The 23,306-nt window shown below is 43.2% G+C and overlaps 1 protein-coding gene across 3 annotated transcripts; it reads right to left on the reverse strand.

Annotated features, from left to right (window-relative positions):
* Positions 1-6,481: 6,481 nt before the first annotated feature.
* LOC120024976 (BTB/POZ domain-containing protein 9-like) lies at positions 6,482-22,383 on the reverse strand. 3 transcript variants are annotated; one of them, XM_038969372.1, is made up of 11 exons: positions 22,204-22,383; positions 15,046-15,258; positions 13,992-14,355; positions 13,409-13,679; positions 12,019-12,238; positions 11,538-11,657; positions 11,148-11,257; positions 9,101-9,290; positions 8,849-8,956; positions 7,633-7,738; positions 6,482-6,815 (listed from the first exon to the last, which is right to left on the reverse strand). In XM_038969372.1, the coding sequence occupies exons 2-11, from the start codon at positions 15,228-15,230 to the stop codon at positions 6,636-6,638; spliced, it is 1,854 nt and encodes a 617-aa protein (XP_038825300.1). In that variant the 5' UTR covers positions 15,231-15,258; positions 22,204-22,383; the 3' UTR covers positions 6,482-6,635. The 3 variants fall into 3 exon arrangements, with proteins under 3 accessions (XP_038825300.1, XP_038825302.1, XP_038825301.1); XM_038969374.1 differs by having other exon boundaries at positions 7,660-7,738; positions 22,204-22,382; XM_038969373.1 differs by lacking the exon at positions 22,204-22,383 and adding an exon at positions 21,439-21,625.
* Between the last annotated feature and the right edge of the window lie 923 nt (positions 22,384-23,306).

Genomic DNA, 23,306 nt, shown 5'->3' on the forward strand with positions numbered 1-23,306 from the left:
GTGAAATTAATGTAGGAGAATATAACACATTAGATCTTGTAAAAGATAATACAAAGTTTAAAAAAACATGCATTTTTTTCATCATCTTTGAAATGCAAGAGGAAGGCCAAAATGTAATAGTCCAGGTTAGGCGCAATTTAGATTTTGGCCACTAGATGGCAGCAGTGTATGTGTAGTTTTAGACTGATTCAATGAACCATTGCATTTCTGTTCAAAATATTATATCAAGACTGCCCTAATGTGCCTAATTGGTTTATTAATAAATGTTCAAGTTCATAACTGTGCACTCTCCTCAAACAATAGCATGGTATTCTTTCACTGTAACAGATATTGTAAATTGGACAGCGCAGTTAGATTAACAAGGATTTAAGCTTTCTGGCCATATCAGATATGTCTATGTCCTGGGAAATGTTCTTGTTACTTACAACCTCATGCTAATCACATTAGCCTACATTAGCGCAACCGTCCAAGGGGGGGACACCAATCCTGTAGATTCGGAGGTTAAACTGATTAAAGTTAACGGTAGAACCAACACTAACTGGCTTATGGAAGCACTTCTCTAAGCGAGAAGTATATTATATATTTCTATATGAGCTATTTATGCTACCTTTTTATTCTTGATCCTAATGATATAGGCATGGGTGTAAAACAGCCGAGGTGATAGAGCAACAACCCTGGAATAAAAACAAAATGTGTATGGGTGGAGAGATGGTTGGTTTTACAGGTTTACTCGCTCTGGATTGTCAGTACTGCATGTCTTCTTTGCTATCGTGCCATGGATGTGTCAAGGTCGATTGTAAGTTAAACTTAGGTATTCCTTTATGGGTAGTGTGATGCCAAAGACACATTTTTACTGGCAGTCATTAGCGTCTGTTAGAATCTATGTTCATTTTTCCTTCCTTTTTGTCGGAATAAAACAGGATATAATGAGGACTACATGAAATATGTCTTGCATGTAATGGACATAAAGAACTGGTTGTGCAATATTTGCAGGTCTTTTTCTCTTTATTTCTTTTTCTTTTTCGAACATTTGGATCCAATGAACTGACATGCTTATAGCCTTGCTAGGACCTTCTAAATATGAGCATGAATCTATAATATTGTGCTGTTATTATTTCTATTATATAATCTATCATTGTAATTAATTATTTTTTTCTGACTGTTTTCCATGTTATTTGGTTAGTTCTCTTAAAAAGCACCCTAATTGATATGCAATAGACCTATGGGGCTTTGAATGTTTGAGTGAAGGGTGGCAGTATTGAATTATGTTATCATGGGACTGCCCATATTTCCCTCTGGCCTACGCCAATTGGCAGTCAAGGGTTTGCCTTAGGATGCAAAGGCGCATCAGGAGTCAGGTAGATGGTCTGATGGTCTTAGTGAACAGAGACCTAGATATGGGGGAAGGATTTAGTGGGTGGAATATTAGGACAATTGGAGGTTTACACAGTTGCAGCTACACTATGCTTAACAGTGCAAATATTATGGTGCAGCTATATGGACACTTAATCATCATGGTGCTTTTTTTTACCCCTTTTTCTACACAATTTCGTGATATCCAATTATTAGTTAGTCTTGTCCCATCACTGCAACTCCCGTACGGACTCGGGAGAGATGAAGGTCAAGAACCATGCATCCTCGGAAACACGGCCCTGCTAAGCCTGCTTCTTGACACACTGCTCGCTTAACCCAGAAGCCAGCAGCACCAATGTGTCGGGGGAAACACTGTACAACTGGCGACCGTGTCAGCATACATGCGCACGGCCCGCCACGAGTCGCTAGAGCGCAATGGGACAAGGACATCTCGGCCGGCCAAACCCTCTCTTAACAAGGACGATGCTGGGCCAATTGTGCGCCATCTTATGGGTTTCCCAATCGCGGCCGGCTGCAACACAGCCCGGAATCGAGCCTGGGTCTGTAGTGACACCTCAAGCACTGCGATGCAGTGCCTTAGACCGCTGCGCCACTCGCAAGGCCCGATCAAGGAGCTTTTTAATGGTAAGTTTACAATCATTGATTGTGGTAAGTATAATTGAAACTTGGGGATCATTATGGTAAGTGGGGAAATAAGTATAGCCAGTTACAATTGTAATGGCTTAGCAGATCATAAAAAATATCAATTTTTACCTGGGCTAAAATAACCTCAAAAGGGGTGATTATATTAATTTATACAAATGTTGGGGGCGCTGGTGAGCAGCAATATGTGAAGACGCATTGTTTCGGTGCTCTGATCCAGGGTGAACAATTTGCTATTAGTACTTGACCAACACCTCCCCCACCATGTTCATTTTGTAACATTTTATTTGGAATCGAACCCAATTTACTAATCTGGCTTTTTTTCTGACATTTTTGGCCTTTTAATCGTATAATGTCGAGACAACAACGGATGCGGGCCACAAAGGAGCAGGCATCTGCTGAAGCCTCGGGGTCACCTGACACGGACTCTGATCCCCCCGACCTAGCCGTGGTAATGGTGGCTATCATTAAGTCTGAACAGACTGTGCTGGCTAAGGTGGAGTCATTATCCACTGACCTATTCCCACAAATAGCTATTCTCACCACGAGGTCAACATAAAGATCGACTCTGTTAACGAAGACTTGGCGAGACATGACACCCGTCTGAATAGCCTGGAAGATGGAGCAAATATTTACTCTGACGAAGTGGTGACACTGGAAGAGCAAGTCACCCGACTATCATCAGATGTCGTCAAACTCACTTCCAAGGTTGAGGACCTCGAGAAACAGACAGCGCCGGGGAAACGATTGCATTTTTGGCATGAGAGAGGGACTCGAGACAGTAGGCGGAATGCGGCCTACCCTGTCCATAGCTAAACTGTTACAGGGAATTCTAGGCCTCGATTACGCCCCCACCCTTGACCGTGTGCACAGAAGCATACAGTCCGCACCGAAGAATGGGGAGCCGCCCAGACCCATAGTAGTTCAATTCCACTACCTTCAGGAGAAGGATGTCTTCCGTAAGGCAGCGTGAGCGGCTCCCATCACCCACGACGGCCAGAATATTCACATTTATACAGATTACACGGCGACAGTCATGAAGAAGTCAGCCTTCAACGAGGTGAGGGTGTCCTACACCGCTGTCTGGACACCCAAGTTTGGCATTCTTTACCCAGCTGTACTGAAGATCACTACTCCAGCGAGTAGAAGAGATTCTTAGACCCAACCCAAGGCCAAAGAATACATTGTCGCGCACCTACATCCACAGGACAGGCGACATAATACTAACTAGCCATTGTGGGCTCATACTATGACCCTGCACTAGCCGTGCTAACTAGAGGACCAACTAGAGAAAATATATCTTGATTAGAAACGTGCCTCCACCATGCTGCCAAAGAAAATACAATTATTCATCCAGTAACTTAACGTTATGAACAATGATGGTATGTGTAGGGTGACATGTTCTCACAAGGACAATATAACATTAGTTTGAAAATAATTTTATTTACAGTACACGTCACATTTCGTTTTTGCCAACTAGCTGCGGCTGTACAGCCACGGTGATAGGTGGCGCGGTAATAATTAGCCTAGTCGCTACCTAAGGCTAGCCACTGAGCTCTCTTTCCATGCCTTAATAGGATACCCTACTAACATACTGTGAGCATGTTTAATGCATACAAGTTTATACTCCCAAAGGACCATGTGCATTATTCTTTACTATTTGACTGGTTGGTCCGCCCTGGTGCTTGGTGGCGGATGGCACGGGTTTGCAGATTGTATAGCCGAGCGAACACTGCAGGACGGATATTAAATACCAAGCATTTGCCAGTCAATTTCCGGTGTTCTGGCTTGTTGGGATGTTTAACAGAGGGTTTACATTTATACAAATGTTGAATTTTACTGGGTTTGTTTTCTTATTTATTTAATTAAATGTTTTTAAAGTATATGTGTGTATGTGTATATATGTCCCCAGTGGCTTCTGTTTACACCAACAATGTTACCTCCAGCTACTTCCCTCTCCACAGGGGGGCCAGGCACGGTTGCTGTTTATCCCCTTTCCAATTTGATATGGCTATTGAGCCTCTTGCTATTCCATGCGAGAAATTGCCAAGAAACTGAAGATCTCGTACAATGCTGCGTACTGCTCCCTTCATGCCATTGGAACACAGGAGTGATGGTTGCTGATAATGGGCCTCTGTACGCCTATGTAGATATTCCATTAAAAAATCTGCCGTTTCCAGCTACAATAGTCATTTACAATATTAACAATGTCTACACTGTATTTCTGATCAATTTGATGTTATTTTAATGGACAAAAAAAAATGCTTTTCTTTCAAATAGGACATTTTTAAATGACCCCAAACTTTTCAACGGTAGTGTATATCTAGAAAGACCTAAGCCCGCAAGCGGGCTGGGCCTTCCCAATTTTTTACACTACTACTGGTCAGCAAATATATCTAAATGTGTTTATTGGGTTTCTACATTTGAAAACAAGGATGGTCTAACTTGGGCCATCATGGAGTTACAGTCCAGCCTTACAACTTCTCCGGTCTCCCTCCTGTGCTCCCCAATTCCCATGAACCTTGGCACCCATGTTTTGAACCCCATTGTTAATAACTCCCTTAAAATCTGGTCCCAAATCCGAAATCACTTTAACCTTAAACAAGCAAGCGGCTTCTCTCCGTTTACATCTAATCATCTCTTCCCAGCGTCACAGATTGACACGGCATTCCAGTTCTGGTATAGGAACAGTCTGGTGTTTTTTTGTGACCTATTTGTTGATAATACATTAGTCTCATTCGATACTCTGAGGGTAATATTCCCAATACCCACTTCAGACCTCTGTGATGGCCAATTTACAGAGGAGGAACTTTGAGGCAATTAAATATTTTCAGTCTGGAAAAACACCAGGGCTTGATGTTATACCAGTAGAGGTATATCAGACCTTTTTTTATGTACTCAAAGATCCTTTATTAGCATGTTTTAATTACTCATATAAAAATGGTCACCTTTCAGGTACTCAACAAGGTGGTCTAATTTCATTACTTTTTAAACAAGTATACAGATCCAGTCCATTTAAAAAACTGGATGCCTCTTACACTTCAATGTTGTGATGCAAAAATCCTGGTGAAATGCATAGCGCATAGAATAAAAAAGGTTTTACCAGATATTTTTCATTCTGATCAGACAGGCTTTTTACATGGACGATATATTGGAGATAATATACGACAATTACTTGAAACAATTGAACATTATGGAACATCAAAGATACCAGACCTGGTCTTCATAGAAGATTTTGAAAAGGCATTTGATAAAGTACGTCTAGAATGTGTATATATATAAAGGCCTGGAGTACTTTAATTTTAGTGAATCTTTTATACAATGGGTTAAAGTTAAGTACAGCAATCCCAGGTGTAAAATAGTAAATAATGGTTACTTCTCAGAAAGTATTGAGCTTTAAGAGTAAAACAAGGCTGTCCGTTGCCTCCATATCTATTTAATATGGCTATTGAAATGCTAGCTATTAAAATTAGATCTAACAAGAACATCAAGGGGTTAGAAATCCAGTGGATACATTTTTTTTTTCTTAAATCTGCAATCTGGATCCCTGCAGTCTCATTGAATATCTTGATCACTTTACTAGCATTTCAAGGACTAAACCCTAATTATGATAAGTGTACCATATTACGTATTGGATCGTTAAAAGACAGTGTTTACACTACCTTGTAGTTTACCAATAAAAATGGGCGGATGGTGAAGTAGACATATTTGGTATTCATATCTCAGAAAATATGAACACATTAGCCGCTAATAAGCGTTTCATTTTTGGGCGGGTAAATACAGGCAAATATATTGATAAGTCACAACTTCCTAGAGATTTACACGGTTATCAAAATGTCACACCAGGGTAAGCCTACACAAAACACAGCCTTGATTTTAAGTGTTTCTAAAATCCCCTATGGGAAAAATGAATGGTGGAAAAACTATTGGAACAATTTCATTGTTTGACCACTTGGTTTTATGACTCATACGGTGGTACTCTACTGCAACGGTCAACTTCTATCACATCTCCACAAGCATAGAGTTACAGAATCAAAAGTAATTTAGTAGGATGTTCACAAGTGCATAGCATCTAGGGGTCCATTCCGGATTGGCCCAAAGCTCACCACCATGACCACCTCCATACCTACCATTTAGGGTTCATCATTTGATCTAAAGTCTAGCCCAGTGTGTAAATCTGATTCCATGAAATGTACATTTGATTGCATAAATGCTTTATTAATTCATGCTTGTTATTGAATTCTGTCTTGTCAAATTTAAAACACTGGAATAGTGAGCTAAAAGAACAATTGTAGCTTTAGTCTCCAAACACATGGAGAAAGCACTGTAAATGGAGTGAATATGGATGGGATGGTTAAATTGGTCATTAAAATGAAGAATCAGCTGCTTCTTGAAAAGTAAAAAGAAATGTTGAACTTTCCCTTGTCAGGCGCGACATCAACTTAAACATCACATTCAACAAGGGTTTAATTTCATATAAATATATATTTATTTCATTTGAGCAGCATATTATGTAGAGTAACATCACAAAAGAAGCTTGTGTGCATTGAGATGCCTAGGGTGGTCTCTGTGGTTCTCCCCTGGAGTCTAAGGGGGGGAGGTTGGGGTTGGCACACCCCTTAGAGGGGGTGGGAGTGTGAGGACGAGGAGGCGGAGGAAGGCCGGGTGGGGAGTTGGAGCTGGGACTGGGAGGGTGATTGGGGCTGTAGTGGAGGCTGCTGGGACTTAGAGTTCGGGCTGCCCTCTTTGACCTCTGTGTCGAGCTGGGCGGGGCACTCGAAGTGGACGCAGTGGAACACCTGAGGGACAGAGAGAGGTTAATACAGATTAAAATAATAAATACAGTGCAAGTGCTGTGATTTTCATTGTTTTAGAAAGTATGTTTACATTTGGTTCATTTTACAGCTATGGATGTCTAAGAATATTCAAAGATAAGTCCTCTGCGTTGTGTATTTAAGGTCAAGAGGGAATTAATGATCAATGGAAATAGTTGTTTTTCTGTAATGGGGAACTGAAGAGTAATGGGTCAGAGACACGGGAGGAATTTCAGTCCGGTACTCATAGCTACATGTGGCAAGTTCTTATTGGTTCAAATTGTCTATACATTGAGACTGAAACAGGATACATGGTATTGGCCATTGGCCCAGTTTTATTGCAATTAATTCTAATTGGTCAACCACAGGCTAGGGTTGGGTTATAAATTACATCCTGTCACTTTGTTCTGTGGAGGATAATGGCTGAGGACAGGGAAGAATTACCTACTTTCCAGCATAACTAAGATTTGTTCTCTTTGAATAAACCTATTTTTCTCCCCCTGATTTGCTTTAGGATCTGTTTTATTGAAGAATAACATCAACTGCTTACACATGCTAGATTGTTAAATGCTTTTCTACATGGTTGTGATCAGACATCATATTCAAATGACCTGAGAAAGAAAGGCAGGTGTGTTACTTTGATATGGATGAAAAATTAGGTAGTATGTATAAAGGGTGAGCGAGAAAGAGGGGGAGGAATGGAAGAGGGGAAAAGAAAGGGATGGAAGAGAGAGAAAATAAGGAAAGAGAGACAGCTTTGGGACACCATTAGGGGTGTGTGACTCATCAAGGTTCAGCTCACTTCCCGAGCCTGCTCATCTCTCCCCACCTCGTTGGATGTGTTGTGGGTCCCCACGATGCGCACAAAGGAGGCGGGGTGCTTGTCAAACACCAGCGTCTGCCAAGACCTTCAACACCAAGACAAACAATGTTGATATTTTTGTCCTCCAAGGAGGATGGGCCAATTAATAAATAAAATGTTGATATTTCTATGGTTATGTCCCTAATTGCACTCCATTTCCTTACAGGACCTGGTCAAAGGTTGGAAATAGGATACCATTTGGGATGCAGTCCATCATATTATATTTGACAAAGTGTCCAATATAATGAGAGCAGAATGGTTGGATTTTGAACAAATCTATTGTTCAATCAATGTAAACAAAAAGCTTAGTCCTTAAATATTATATATATATCAGTGAGTGACTCAGTTGTCTTTTCTTGTTAAATTCTAGAGTTTTTATTTTATCTTTATTTAACTAGGCAAGTCAGTTAAGAACATATTCTTATTTTCAATGACGGCCTAGGAACAGTGGGTTAACTGCCTTGTAGAACGACAGATTTTAACCTTGTCAGCACAGGGATTCGATCTTGCAACCTTCCAGTTACTAGTCCAACGCTCTAACCACTAGGCTACCTGCCGCCCCAATCTGACCAACAGATCTTTAGTTTGATCGATATGGTCATAAGCTTAAGCGGCTGTCTTTTCTTTTTTGACGGCCAATCTAAAATTGTTAGATAAAATGCTACTCCTGCAACATTTACGTAGTTGTAGAGCACCACAAACCTTGACAACCAGAAAGTAGGCTTGTGACAAGTATCGTGATACTCAGAAAAAGTGTGGCAAGGAAACCAAACATGAAGAGGTCATAAAATGTTTTAAACATGAAGCAGATTTAACATTTCTTTAGGAAAGCAGAGCTAATGTTGGAAACTAACATTATGTTGAGTCACATGTGTTTACTGTCTAAGCTATAGCACATACCATTAAGCCGGTTTTTAAAGGACCAAATAGTTTGGTCTGCTTCGAGTTCTTTTTTGTCACAAAAACTGGGATTTTCACAACCCTATTAAAAAAAGGCTCCATTCTATTTCCTTGTCCATGTTTCCCTACAGTGGAAACTTACAATTTACAGTTATCCACAAAAAAATAAAAATAAAATATAAAAAAAATAACAGGAAGCAAATAACAGAGACCAGCAGAGAAGAATACATTGAAACAGGGGGATTCACATTCTCACCTGCAAGCCACTTTGGTACGGTCCACCACCTTGGTCCACTGCTGCTGGTTGGTGGACAGCTCGATGTAGTAACTGTAACTGCGGTTATCACAGTCCCAGAGCAGCAGTCTGTCCAGAAACACACAAACCATTGGACTGATGGTGAGGGCACGGTCTCGGTCACTCCCCCTACCTGAGCTGGATGACAATGGCATCAACTCTGGCTAAAGTAGTGCACTATATAGGGTGCCATTTCAGGCACAGCCCCCTTACCTGAGTGAGCCCAACATGTAGGGCTGGGCCAGTTGGATGACGATGGCCCCTGAGCCCAGCTGGTGGCAGGTGTAGCCCGAGTCCCAGTCGTAGTTGGAGGTGTCCCCGTTGAGCAGGGCGTTGCGGCTCCGGCTCACACCCTCGATCACACTGGCCCCGCATGCGATGGTTGCCACGTTACGGTCGGGGACTTGAGTAGGGGGTGTTGAGGGAGAGGCGAGTGAGGGATTTGGCTAGTAGCTGAATCACCGTGGGCTGTTAAGACCCAAAACAGGTTTCTTACAAAAGAAAATAATCTGGGGTCTGGGAAACTGGGACTAAGTCAAGTACTGGAAATTCCCAAAGTAACAGAGTAGGAGTGGTGATATTGGATCCATTTCAGCCTTTTAGATCATAAGGAATAAGATATGGACAAGGAGGACCAAATCCTTGATCAGCACTCCAACGCAACGCCTTTTGAATACATGTGCTGACTAAACATGCTTCAGTATATGTGCTTTTTAGTCCAGGAATAGGCTGAACATATACAGAACAAAAATATAAATGCAACATGTAAAGTGTTGTTCCCATGGTTTCATGAGCTGAAATAAAAGATCACAGAAATCTTTCATACGCACAAGCTCAGCTCACACAAATTTGTTATACACAAAAAGCTTTTTGCAAATGTTTTTGCAAATGATAATCCATCCACCTGACTGGTGTGGCATATCAAGAAGCTGATTAAACAGCATGATCACCACAGGTGCACCTTGTGCTGGGACAATAAAAGGTCACTAAAATGTGCAGTTGTGTCACAATGACAGAGATGCCTCAAGTTGAGGGAGTGTGCAAATGGCATGCTGACTGGAGGAATGTCCACCAAAGCGGTTGCCAGAGAACTGAATGTTCATTTTGCTACCATACGCCACCACCAATGTCGTTTTGGAGAATTTGGCAGTACGTTCAACCAACCTCACAACCGTAGACCACGTGTAACCACACCAATCCTGGACATCCACATCAGGCTTCTTCACCTGCGGAATCTTCTGAAAACAGCCACCCGGACAGCTAATGAAAATGTGGGTTTGCACAACCGAAGATTTTCTGCACTAATTGTCAGAAACAGTGTCAGGGAAGTTTATCAGCGTGCTCATCATTCTTCACCAGGGTCTTGACCCGACTGTAGTTCGGCGTGGTGACCGACTTCAGTGGGCAAATGTTCACCTTCGATGGCCACTGGCACACTGGTGAAGTGTGTTCTTCATGGATGAATCCCGGTTTCAACTGTACCGGGCAGATGGCAGAAAGCGTGTAAGGCGTTGTGTTGGCGATCGGTTTGCTGATGTCAACATTGTGAACAGACAACAAACGGACGGACAACGAACACAATTTAATTTTAGCGATGGCAATTTGAATTCGCAGAGATACCGTGACGAGATCCTGAGGCCCATTGTCGTGCCAGTCATCTGCCGTCATCACCTCATGTTACAGCACGATAATGCATGGCCCCTATACACAATTCCTGGAAGCTGAAAATGTCCCAGTTCTTCCATGGCCTGCATACTCACCAGACATGAGTACCCATTGACCATGTTTGGGATGCTCTGGATCGATGTGTACGACAGCGTGGTCCAGTTCCTGCCAATATCCAGCAACTTCATACAGCCATTGAAGAGGAGTGAGAGAACATTCCACAGGCCACAATCAACAGCCTGATCAACTCTATGCGAAGGAGATGTGTCGTGCTGCATGAGGCACATGGTGGCCACGCCCCTAACTTTTTTCTGGTATCTGTGACCAAAATATACATATCTGTATTCCCAGTCAACTGAAATCCATAGATTAAGGCCTAATGAATTCATTTCAATTAACTGATTTCCTTATATGAACTGTTGCGTTTATATTTTTGTTTCCGTATAGGTTCAGTAAACCAGCCCTTAATATCTCTATGGACGTTCAGTATTGGCATACTAAACAAAGAAAAACTGATCTGGGGACATTTTCATCCAAATCCCTAATAGAAAAGCTATGAAAATATCCCCAAGAACTGACAGAAAAACAACCTTACCCAGGAGTCCTTTCTCCAGAACGTATCGTCGCTGTGTGAACATGCACTCAAAGGCCACCAGGTGGAACACCTTGTTCACGGTGTTGTGTGTCCCCACAATGCGTACATACCTGTGAGACAAAACAGCTCATGAGACAAGTAGCCAAACTGTATGTATGTAAAGATACCATATCACACAAGTCTATAGGTGCATTATTATGCTAGACCATCATATTTAACCAAATACATCCACAGTTGTCATTTTACCCGCATTGAAAAATGTCAACATCAATTTAACCAGGCAATTCCCTTCAATACCAATTCTTATTTACAATGATTTTCAAAATTCTCATTTATAACAGAGGGGGAAGAAAGTTTTTGCTTTGCGGTTCGGTCTGTGTGTTAGTTTACCTGCAGACACGCGCTGTGAAGAATAGACTCTGCCAGGAACGACAGAGTAACTTGGAGTGGTCCACTACACGCACCCAGTCCAGCTCATCCATAGACACCTCCACATAGTAAGAGTACGACCTAGATAGAGAAAGAGTGATGTACAGTATCACAAATCCATGCTTAGGACCATACTAATTTCTTGACACAATCCAACACATGCATTAATATATGGAAACGGAATCTATCAAAATCTATTTCAAAAGAAGAAGATGCAAGCAGAATAGTGAACATTCAGACTGCCTAACATGAATGAAGAATTTCACCCAGGATTGAAAGGTGTTCCGGGGTTGTCTCTTTTGCAGTTGCAATGCAGACATCAGATCTCAAATTGGCTGAAGAAGTGTTTGTCTAAGGAACCATATTAATATCATGGAGATGTGCAATTACAAGAAGAAAAAGAAAACCTTCACCACCAACAATTTGTCAATGGTGTTGTTACCTGCTGTCGCGGTCCCACAGCAGCAGGCGGACGTGGTTGACAATGTAGGGTTGGCCCAGCTTGACTTGGATGCCTGCGCTCCCGTCCTCCTCGATGGGGTGCCGGGAGAAGCCGTGGTCCAGGTCATAGTTCTGCGTGTCTCCGTCCAGCAGCGCCGACTTCAGCTCGCCCTTCACCACCTGGGCACCGTGCTTCATGGTGGCAATGTTCTCCTCGGGGACTGGTGGGGGGACAAGGGGCGCAGTTTAGGTAACTTTAGGTATCAGCTAGTGGTGTATTCAAAAGCATTAGAAAGAGGTGAAAGGGGAAGCATAACCCGATCCTCACAGAAGATACCATCAGTTACCATTACTAATTGCTCAAAAAATGCTACCCAGTTAATGCTCTTCACATTTACTAATCAATCTCTACAAAATTGTTTACGTCCCCGTTAGTGAGCATTTCTCCTTTGCCAAGATAAACCATCCACCTTACTGGTGTGGCATATCAAGAACCTGATTAAACAGCATGATCATTACACAGGTAAACCTTGTGCTGGGGGACAATAAAAGGACACTAAAAATTTGCAGTTTTGTCATCCAACAACACCACACGTCTCAAGTTGAGAGTACGCAATTGGCATGGTGACTGCAGGAATATCCACCAGAGCCATTGTCAAATAATTTAATGTTTATTTCCCTTCCATAAGCCACCACCAACATCATTTTAGAGAATTTGGCCGTACGGCCAACCGGCCTCACAACCTCAGACCACGTGTAACCGCAACAGCCCAGGACCACATTCGGCTTCTTCACCTGCGGGATCATCTGAGACCAGCCACCCGGACATCTGATGAAACTGTGGGTTTGCACAACCAAAGAATTTCTGCACAAACTGTCTCAGGGAAGCTCATCTCCGTGCTCGTAGTCTTCACCAGGGTCTTGACCTGACTGCAGTTCGGCAACTTCAGTGGGCAAATGCTCACCGTCGATGGCCACTGGAGAAGTGTGCTCCTCACGGATGAATCCCAGTTTCCACTGTACCGGGCAGATGGCGTGTATGGTGTAGTGTGGGCATGAGGTAAAGGGGTAAATGGTGGTCACACCAGATACCAACTGGTTTTCTGATCTACGCCCCTACCTTTTTTTTTTAAGGCATCTGTGACCAACAGATCAATATCTGTATTACCAGTCATGTGAAAGCCATAGATTAGGGCCAAATGAATTTATTTAAAATTGGCTGATTTCCTTATATGAACTGTAACTCAGTAAAATCTTTGAAATTGTTACATGTTACGTTTATATTTTTGTTCAGTGTAATTTCAACAAGTAGACACACCACCAGTTTTGGCAAAGATTGATGTCCACGTTTAATAGTGTTATTATGGCTGGATAGTTGACCAGTTACTCACTGAGCATGCCTCGGTAGTTAAGGTCCATGTCGCGGCTCTCCGAGCGCGTCTGAATGGCGTCGAGCAAGTTGTCGGAACTGAGGAGGCCAGAGGGCCGCACCACATTTAGCATCTCCATCAGGCTCATGAGGGGCAGGCGCACTGCCGACATCACTTCCTGCGCTGCCACCTCGTTGTTACAGTTGTGCCGGCACCAGCGGCACAGCGCCTGGAAGATCTCCCGCTCAGTGGCGGCAAACGAGTCCCGCTGCACCACAGCCAGAAGAGCAGTCTGCACAGAGGGGGAGAAAGGACATGGACCCTTTTCATCTAAATCCATCAAAATATGCTTTCATCCATCCACCATAACATAGTGTCATCTTTTATCCATCCATGTATCATACTTTCTTTCATCCATCCAACCATACCGTCATCATAACTTCTTTCAACTGTTCGTTTGTCCAGCTATCCATCTCATCATACCTTTTCAAGTTCTTTCATACAGTTTTCCCTTTTATCCATCCATCTTATCCATCCATATTCAGCACTTTATTACTAGGTATTTCCACAACACCCTTCTCTTAAACATTTGCCACTGTCTCACCTTAGAGAGAGTGAGGAAGCAGTCTGATGCAAGCACCTCGGGCGCCTGCCGGTCCATGTAGGCGCAGCACGCCTGCGCCAGGCCCCCCAGGCAGTAGAGGCTGGCCACATCGTACACCAAGCAAACATTCTGCGTGTGCAGCACCGTGCGCAGAAACTCACAGGTGCTGTCCTCTAGTGGCTGGAGGCCGTAGCGGTGCGCCAGGCCCAGGAAGTCCAGCAAAACATCCTCGCGGGCCGTACTCAGGCTCGCCCGGCCCGTGTACAGGTACTGCAGGAGCATGGAGAATGCCTCGACCTGCGTGTCCTCCAGGGGCACCTCGGCCTGGGGCTGAGACTCCTTCATGCCATTAAAGAGCATGGCTCTGTGGAGGGATGGAGGGACGCTTGTCAGGTTTGTGTAAAGAAGGGGTAGGGAGCTGGGTGCACCTTCAACCTGAAGAGCTATGGGAGGATTTCAACCAAGCACTGCAGCACCTGATTCAAATAGGCTAGTTGGGTCAATCTCGAATGGATACATTGGTTATGATACAAGGACCAGTGTCATGTTCCTTGGGCACCAAACAAACAGGGAGGGATTACCTTGACCAATTGGCTAGAATGCGCTAATCTTCGTGCCCTAAATGATAACGACCCAGCCTTGCCTACTCATGGTTTAGACTTCAGAGACAGTGACTAAAGTAACCTGTAGTCACTAGTAGGGTTGGCACAATTACCGTATAACTGTGTTACCAACGATTATGGAGGAAGACCGTCATGAAATCAAAATAAGCCTCATAACAGCTGACATAGCAGACAGCCGTGATTTGTGAGGTTGAGTCAGTTTCTGCTGTAACATGGACTCTACACTAACATGGACATGAAACGTTGTTGCTCCTAGCTGAAACATGCAAGATGGTGTAGCAAACAAGTCTTTGGTTGCCTAGGCATCACCCCTCTCCTGCAGCAGCACATGCAGTCATGAACAGAGGAGAGGATAAAATGTGAGTCTTTAAAAACATATTACGGTAACCGCAGTCATTTGGCTGACCAATAACAGTCCCAGCCCTAGTTACCTGAAATATTGGCACCGTGACGCCAAGATGACCCGGTGGGCAGGGAAGCGCTTCCCCTCGACAACAAAGGTGACATCACTGTACTCCTCGCCAGACACCAGAGCGCCCAGGTGCTCCGACAGTAGGTGCAGGTGGTCTATCTCTGACACCGAGGTCAGTGACCGCAGGGGGTGGCTGTTACTCATGGCACACAGCAAGACGGCGCCGTCACATCTGGAGCGAGAGAGAGAGGAGTAATTTTACATTCACTGCTTGTTTTCAATGAATTTCAGTTTAAATCAAAGCCAAGTCGCGTGACTAAGTAGGTTAGAGAATGTTATTGAACACATTCTTGGCATTGGTATCCGAGATAGGCCTATAGGCTACAAAGCGATCAGAATTCTTGAATGAGTCACTGATTATTCAGAACCACAACTGCAATTTGGATTTCATGCACAGTATGGCCATTTCCTGAAAAGTAACAATTAGGTTAGGTTAATCTAGGCCTATAAGACACCACCTTCACTAATTAAAGTGGGTCAAGGGCTCCAGAAAGTCAGTCTCAAGACAAGAAAGTAACCTTGTTATTGAGGAAGTAGCTGCCATTAATAAAATTAACTTGTCAAACGTACAGTAGGTCATGCTACTCGTGCAGTCCAAGTACTGATCATTTGGCAATGAAACAAGGGGTGTGAGATGGCAATGATGACACAGCTATCTGATGGAGAACGTACAGTAAACTTATCACAGCCATACCACAGATAGAACAATGAGACAGACATTTCACAGGATCTGTTTTGCCCAACCTAGGTCTGTGCCTCGACCTAGGTTGGGCAAAACTAAACATGGCGGTGTTCGCCTTAGCAATCTCATTAGGATAAAGACCTCCTCCATTCCTGCCATTATTGAAAGAGATCGTGATACCTCACATCTCAAAATAGGGTTACTTAATGTTAGATCCCTCACTTCAAAGGCAGTTATAGTCAATGAACTAATCACTGATCATAATCTTGATGTGATTGGCCTGACTGAAACATGGCTTAAGCCTGATGAATTTACTGTGTTAAATGAGGCCTCTCCTCCTGGTTACACTAGTGACCATATCCCCCGTGCATCCCGCAAAGGCGGAGGTGTTGCTAACATTTACGATAGCAAATTTCAATTTACAAAAAAAAAATGACGTTTTCGTCTTTTGAGCTTCTAGTAATGAAATCTATGCAGCCTACTCAATCACTTTTTATAGCTACTGTTTACAGGCCTCCTGGGCCATATACAGCATTCCTCTCTGAGTTCCCTGAATTCCTATCAGACCTTGTAGTCATAGTAGATCATATTCTAATTTTTGGTGATTTTAATATTCATATGGAGAAGTCCACAGACCCACTCCAACAGGCTTTCGGAGCCATCATCGACTCAGTGGGTTTTGTCCAACATGTCTCTGGACCTACTCACTGCCACAGTCATACTCTGGACCTAGTTTTGTCCCATGGAATAAATGTTGTAGATCTTAATGTTTTTCCTCATAATCCTGGACTATCGGACCACCATTTTATTACGTTTGCAATCGCAACAAATAATCTGCTCAGACCCCAACCAAGGAGCATCAAAAGTCGTACTATAAATTCTCAGACAACACAAAAATTCCTTGATGGCCTTCCAGACTCCTTCTGCCTACCCAAGGACGTCAGAGGACAAAAATCAGTTAACCACCTAACTGAGGAACTCAATTTAACCTTGCGCAATACCCTAGATGCAGTTGCACCCCTAAAAACGAAAAACATTTGTCATAAGAAACTAGCTCCCTGGTATACAGAAAATACCCGAGCTCTGAAGCAAGCTTCCAGAAAATTGGAACGGAAATGGCGCCACACCAAACTGGAAGTCTTCCGACTAGCTTGGAAAGACAGTACCGTGCAGTATCGAAGAGCCCTCACTGCTGCTCGATCATCCTACTTTTCCAACTTAATTGAGGAAAATAAGAACAATCCTAAATTTATTTTTGATACTGTTGCAAAGCTAACTAAAAAGCAGCATTCCCCAAGAGAGGATGGCTTTCACTTCAGCAGTAATAAATTCATGAACTTCTTTGAGGAAAAGATCATGATCATTAGAAAGCAAATTACGGACTCCTCTTTAAATCTGCGTATTCCTCCAGGGCTTAGCTGTCCTGGATCTGCACAGCTCTGCCAGGGCCTGGGATCGGGAGAGACACTTAAGTGTTTTAGTACTATATCTCTTGACACAATGATGAAAATAATCATGGCCTCTAAACCTTCAAGCTGCATACTGGATCCTATTCCAACTAAACTACTGAAAGAGCTGCTTCATGTGCTTGGCCCTCCTATGTTGAACATAATAAACGGCTCTCTATCCACCGGATGTGTACCAAACTCACTAAAAGTGGCAGTAATAAAGCCTCTCTTGAAAAAGCCAAACCTTGACCCGGAAAATATAAAATACTATCGGCCTATATCGAATCTTCCATTGCGCTCAAACATTTTAGAAAAAGCTGTTGCGCAGCAACTCACTGCCTTCCTGAAGACAAACAATGTATACGAAATGCTTCAGTCTGGTTTTAGACCCCATCATAGCACTGAGACTGCACTTGTGAAGGTGGTAAATGACCTTTTAATGGCGTCAGACCGAGGCTCTGCATCTGTCCTCGTGCTACTAGACCTTAGTGCTGCCTTTGACACCATCGATCACCACATTCTTTTGGAGAGACTGGAAACCCAAATTGGCCTACACGGACAAGTTCTGGCCTGGTTTAGATCTTATCTGTCGGAAAGATATCAGTTTGTCTCTGTGAATGGTTTGTCCTCTGACAAATCAACTGTACATTTCGATGTTCCTCAAGGTTCCGTTTTAGGACCACTATTGTTTTCACTATATATTTTACCTCTTGGGGATGTTATTCGAAAACATAATGTTAACTTTCACTGCTATGCGGATGACACACAGCTGTACATTTCAATGAAACATGGCGAAGCCCCAAAATTGCCCTCGCTAGAAGCCTGTGTTTCAGACATAAGGAAGTGGATGGCTGAAAACTTTCTACTTTTAAACTCAGACAAAACAGAGATGCTTGTTCTAGGTCCCAAGAAACAAAGAGATCTTCTGTTAAATCTGACAATTAATCTTGATGGTTGTAAAGTCGTCTCAAATAAAACTGTGAAGGACCTCGGCGTTACTCTTGACCCTGATCTCTCTTTTGACGAACATATCAAGACTGTTTCAAGGACAGCTTTTTTCCATCTACGTAACATTGCAAAAATCAGAAAATTTCTGTCCAAAAATGATGCAGAAAAATTAATCCATGCATTTGTTACTTCTAGGTTAGACTACTGCAATGCTCTACTTTCCGGCTACCCGGATAAAGCACTAAATAAACTTCAGTTAGTGCTAAATACGGCTGCTAGAATCCTGACTAGAACCAAGAAATTTGATCATATTACTCCAGTGCTAGCTTCCCTACACTGGCTTCCTGTTAAGGCAAGGGCTGAAAGGTTTTACTGTTAACCTATAAAGCGTTACATGGGCTTGCTCCTACCTATCTTTCCGAGTTGGTCCTGCCGTACATACCTACACGTACGCTACGGTCACAAGACGCAGGCCTCCTAATTGTCCCTAGAATTTCTAAGCAAACAGCTGGAGGCAGGGCTTTCTCCTATAGATCTCCATTTTTATGGAACGGTCTGCCTACCCATGTGAGAGACGCAGACTCGGTCTCAACCTTTAAGTCTTTACTGAAGACTTATCTCTTCAGTAGGTCATATGATTGAGTGTAGTCTGGCCCAGGAGTGTGAAGGTGAACGGAAAGGCTCTGGAGCAACGAACCGCCCTTGCTGTCTCTGCCTGGCCGGTTCCCCTCTCTCCACTGGGATTCTCTGCCTCTAACCCTATTACAGGGGCTGAGTCACTGGCTTACTGGTGCTCTTTCATGCCGTCCCTAGGAGGGGTGCGTCACTTGAGTGGGTTGAGTTACTGACGTGATCTTCCTGTCTGGGTTGGCGCCCCCCCTTGGTTTGTGCTGTGGTGGAGATCTTTGTGGGCTATACTCGGCCTTGTCTCAGGATTGTAAGTTGGTGGTTGAAGATATCCCTCTAGTGGTGCGGGGGCTGTGCTTTGGCAAAGTGGGTGGGGTTATATCCTTCCTGTTTGGCCCTGTCCAGGGGTATCATCGGATGGGGCCACAGTGTCTCCTGACCCCTCCTGTCTCAGCCTCCAGTATTTATGCTGCAGTAGTTTGTGTCGGGGGGCTAGGGTCAGTTGGTTATATCTGGAGTACTTCTCCTGTCTTATCCAGTGTCCTGTGCGAATTTAAGTATGCTCTCTCTAATTCTCTCCTCTCTTTCTTTCTCTCTCTCGGAGGACCTGAGCCCTAGGACCATACGTCAGGACTACCGGGCATGATGACTCCTTGCTGTCCCCAGTCCACCTGGCCTTGCTGCTTTTCCAGTTTCAACTGTTCTGCCTGCGGTTATGGAACCCCTACCTGTCCCAGACCTGCTGTTTTCAACTCTTAATGATCGGCTATGAAAAGCCAACTGACATTTATTCCTGATTATTATTTGACCATGCTTGTCACTTATGAACATTTTGGCCATGTTCTGTTATAATCTCCACCCGGCACAGCCAGAAGAGGACTGGCCACCCCTCATAGCCTGGTTCCTCTCTAGGTTTCTTCCTAGGTTTTGGCCTTTCTAGGGAGTTTTTCCTAGCCACCGTGCTTCTACACCTGCATTGCTTGCTGTTTGGGGTTTTAGGCTGGGTTTCTGTACAGCACTTCGAGATATTAGCTGATGTACGAAGGGCTATATAAAATAAACTTGATTTGATCTATAACTGTGAAGCATCTGGTTGGAGTTTCCACTCACTACCAAATATGGTGATGCAAAGAAGCCCAGTGGGCAGCAAGTGGGAGAAGATGGAGCAAGAGATTTCAGCCAATATTCTGCCAATTTTCTCGTCGATTAAACATTTAAATCTCCATACAGTTTTCTGTTTCCCAAAACCAAAATCTGTAACAAACAGAGTAGACTGCGTTTTGTACTTTACTTTACCCATTGCCAAAGTAAAAAAAAAAAGAAGAGTTTAGAAGGAGTGCAAGGCTAATTGAGTTATTGCACACGTGCACTTCAGAGTAGGCTTTCCCTAACAGAAATATGCAAATAAATGCTAGAACACGCCAATAGGATCCCACTAGCCCGTGCTTGGCTCTGCCCACTATGATTAATTTGCTACCATTGTTAACAGGCTATGGTCCATCTTGGGTTAGTTCTAAATCACTTTGACCATGCCAACTGTTAGCTAACTAGATATCAAATTGTTGACATCAACATTACATTAGCTACCTGACACTGTACTAAATAACTTGTACTAGCTAGCTGTTTTTTTTTTGTATTGCGTCACACGAACATTGTGCAAAACACCACACAACAAAAGCATATTACAAAAGCATAAAACCAGACACACACAAAAAAAGCATTTTACACTATAGACAAGTTACATTGACAAACACTAGATACTTTGATAATTTGCTATTTATACCTATTAGGGATGTTATATAATTTTTTTCACCCATTAAGTTAATTTTATGTATGAAAAGATTAGGAGAGATTAAAGAAGGATTTTTAAGACAATTGAGACATGGATAGTGTATGTGTGCCATTCAGAAGGTGAAAAATATTTAAGTGCTTTTGAAAGGGGTATGGTAGTTGGTGCCAGGAGCACAGGTTTGTGTCAAGAACTGCAACACTGCTGGATTTTTCCATTCTCAACAGTTTCCTGTGTGTATCAAGAATGGTCCACCACCAAAAGGACATCCAGCCAACTTGACACAACTGTGGTGTCAACATGGGCCAGCATCCCTGTGGAATGCGTTTGACACCTTGTAGAGTCCGTGGCCCATCGAATTGAGGCTGTTGAGGGCAAAAGGGAAGGTGTTCTTTATGTTTTGTACACTCAGTGTATTACACAGTATAAATTGTCTATCAGGAATATCAATAACCAGTCATTTAGTGTCTGCTTTAGACACTAAAACTTTGCCTTTAAAATTGTGGGCTAGAATTGCAACCCCAGCTGAATGAAGAGAGCCATTCGCTAACCATGTCATTGACATTTCCAAAAAGTATTGTCTTCCGAGCATGAATGCGTCTCTTGTGCAAAAATAAGATCCGCATCGCAGTCTTTCCAAAATAGAAAACAGTAACCAGCTTCAAATCAATTAAGTCAAATGAAATAAGAGAAAGTAAGAACTTCTCTAGGATTAAGTGATTAAACGGAATGCAAACACGATTATCACCGAGCGGGACCATTTGTTTAATTTTTGACTCCCAAGGCGATGGGCAACATCCACAGCATTATCCATGTACTTCGTTCAAAGGTCAGGTGCCACATTCAGGCTGATATCACCTTTACATTTTCGTTGGTCTCTTCTGGAACCCCGTTTGATGCAACATTCACAGACGCATAATGCGTTCTCCTTTACCATCTTCTCCAGGTTGTCAGCCCTCTCGTCTATTTTAACCGCGTAATTCCGTGGATGATGTTCGCATGCAGATCATGAAGGGCGATATAATTTCGCTTCATCTTGTGGGCAGGGCTTTATTTGGGTCTGTTCACTGCGATATCCGAATCACTCAAAACCACTTCCGCATCAGTCAGCATTTCGTCCTCAGATGAGTCAGGGCCAAGGGGATGTCTGTCGAGTAAGCATGTTCAGTAACTAGGCTAGCTAACGTTTCTATTCTTGACAGCATCCTTGTGGCCAGCTTAGCCTTTACATGTTCCTCTTGCGACATGTTAGAAGGTTATTTCGACTAATTGAGGAATTATTTTATAGTCTTAGTTTTAAACTGTTTTTTCATAGCTTACAAAAAAGTTTGAGGGATATTAAAGTTTAAATTAGGCAGATACGGTTGTAGCGACCGCACTTGTCGCCATCTTGACATTAGTCACCCCATAGTTAGTACAACTGAGGTCGCTTCCATCTAACGTTAATTAGCCAGTTTATTTATCTCACTGACATTTGCGTGTAGCTCAGTCACTGACCCGATTAAATAGCCATACGCCACGGGAGGCTTATCGACGTAAATAAGTTACCAGCGTTAGCCAGCTAGCTCTGGTTAGCTAGCTTGCTCTGCTGGCGTAACTAGCAAACAAAATCGATTTCCTTACCTGAACTAAAGTCGTTATCTTGTCTGCCCCTTTCAAGTGACAGCACCTTCTTTTAGCAAACCTGAACACTGTCAGTGGCAAACGTCAAATAACATAGATGCAATATCAAGCACGGGGATTTCAGTTGCAAACAAGAAGCTATGGATGCTAACCGGATGTTGTTAAGTAATGAAATGCGGCTGTTACGTAATCATTTGAGCGCCTCTGTGGCGAAGATACATAAATATCCTACCTAACAGCAAAATGTGTGCCCGTAAAAAATCTTTCTAGCACTAAAATTAATGCATTTTTATATTTGACTATAAAGCATTTTGAAATTGAATAAGCTAAAATATTGTAGATAATTTATGTACAATGATGGTTAGATTGGGAATTTAACCAAGTCACGGGTTAAGATATCCCTCTAGTGGTGTGGGGGCTGTGCTTTGGCAAAGTGGGTGGGGTTATATCCTGCCTGTTTGGCCCTGTCCGGGGGTATCATCGGATGGGGCCACAGTGTCTCCTGACCCCTCCTGTCTCAGCCTCCAGTATTTATGCTGCAGTAGATTGTGTCAGGGGGCTAGGGTTTGTCTGTTATATCTGGAGTATTTCTCCTGTCTTATCCGGTGTCCTGTGTGAATTTAAGTATGCTCTCTCTAATTCTCTGTTTCTTTCTCTCGGAGGACCTGAGCCCTAGGACCGTGCCTCAGGACTACCTGGCATGATGACTCCTTGCTGTCCCCAGTCCACCTGGCCATGCTGCTGCTCCAGTTTCAACTGTTCTGCCTGTGGCTATGGAATCCTGACCTGTTCACCGGATGTGCTACCTGTCCCAGACCTGCTGTTTTCAACTCTCTAGAGACAGCAGGAGCGGTAGAGATACTCTCAATGATCGGCTATGAAAAGCCAACTGACATTTACTCCTGAGGTGCTGACTTGCTGCACCCTCGACAACTACTGTGATTATTATTATTTCACAATGCTGGTCATTTATGAACATTTTAACATCTTGGCCATGTTCTGTTATAATCTCCACCCGGCACAGCCAAAAGAGGACTGGCCACCCCTCGTAGCCTGGTTCCTCGCTAGGTTTCTTCCTAGGTTTTGGCCTTTCTAGGGAGTTT

Source organism: Salvelinus namaycush, chromosome 30 (genome assembly GCF_016432855.1).
Source record: "Salvelinus namaycush isolate Seneca chromosome 30, SaNama_1.0, whole genome shotgun sequence".
Taxonomy (NCBI): Eukaryota; Metazoa; Chordata; class Actinopteri; order Salmoniformes; family Salmonidae; genus Salvelinus; species Salvelinus namaycush.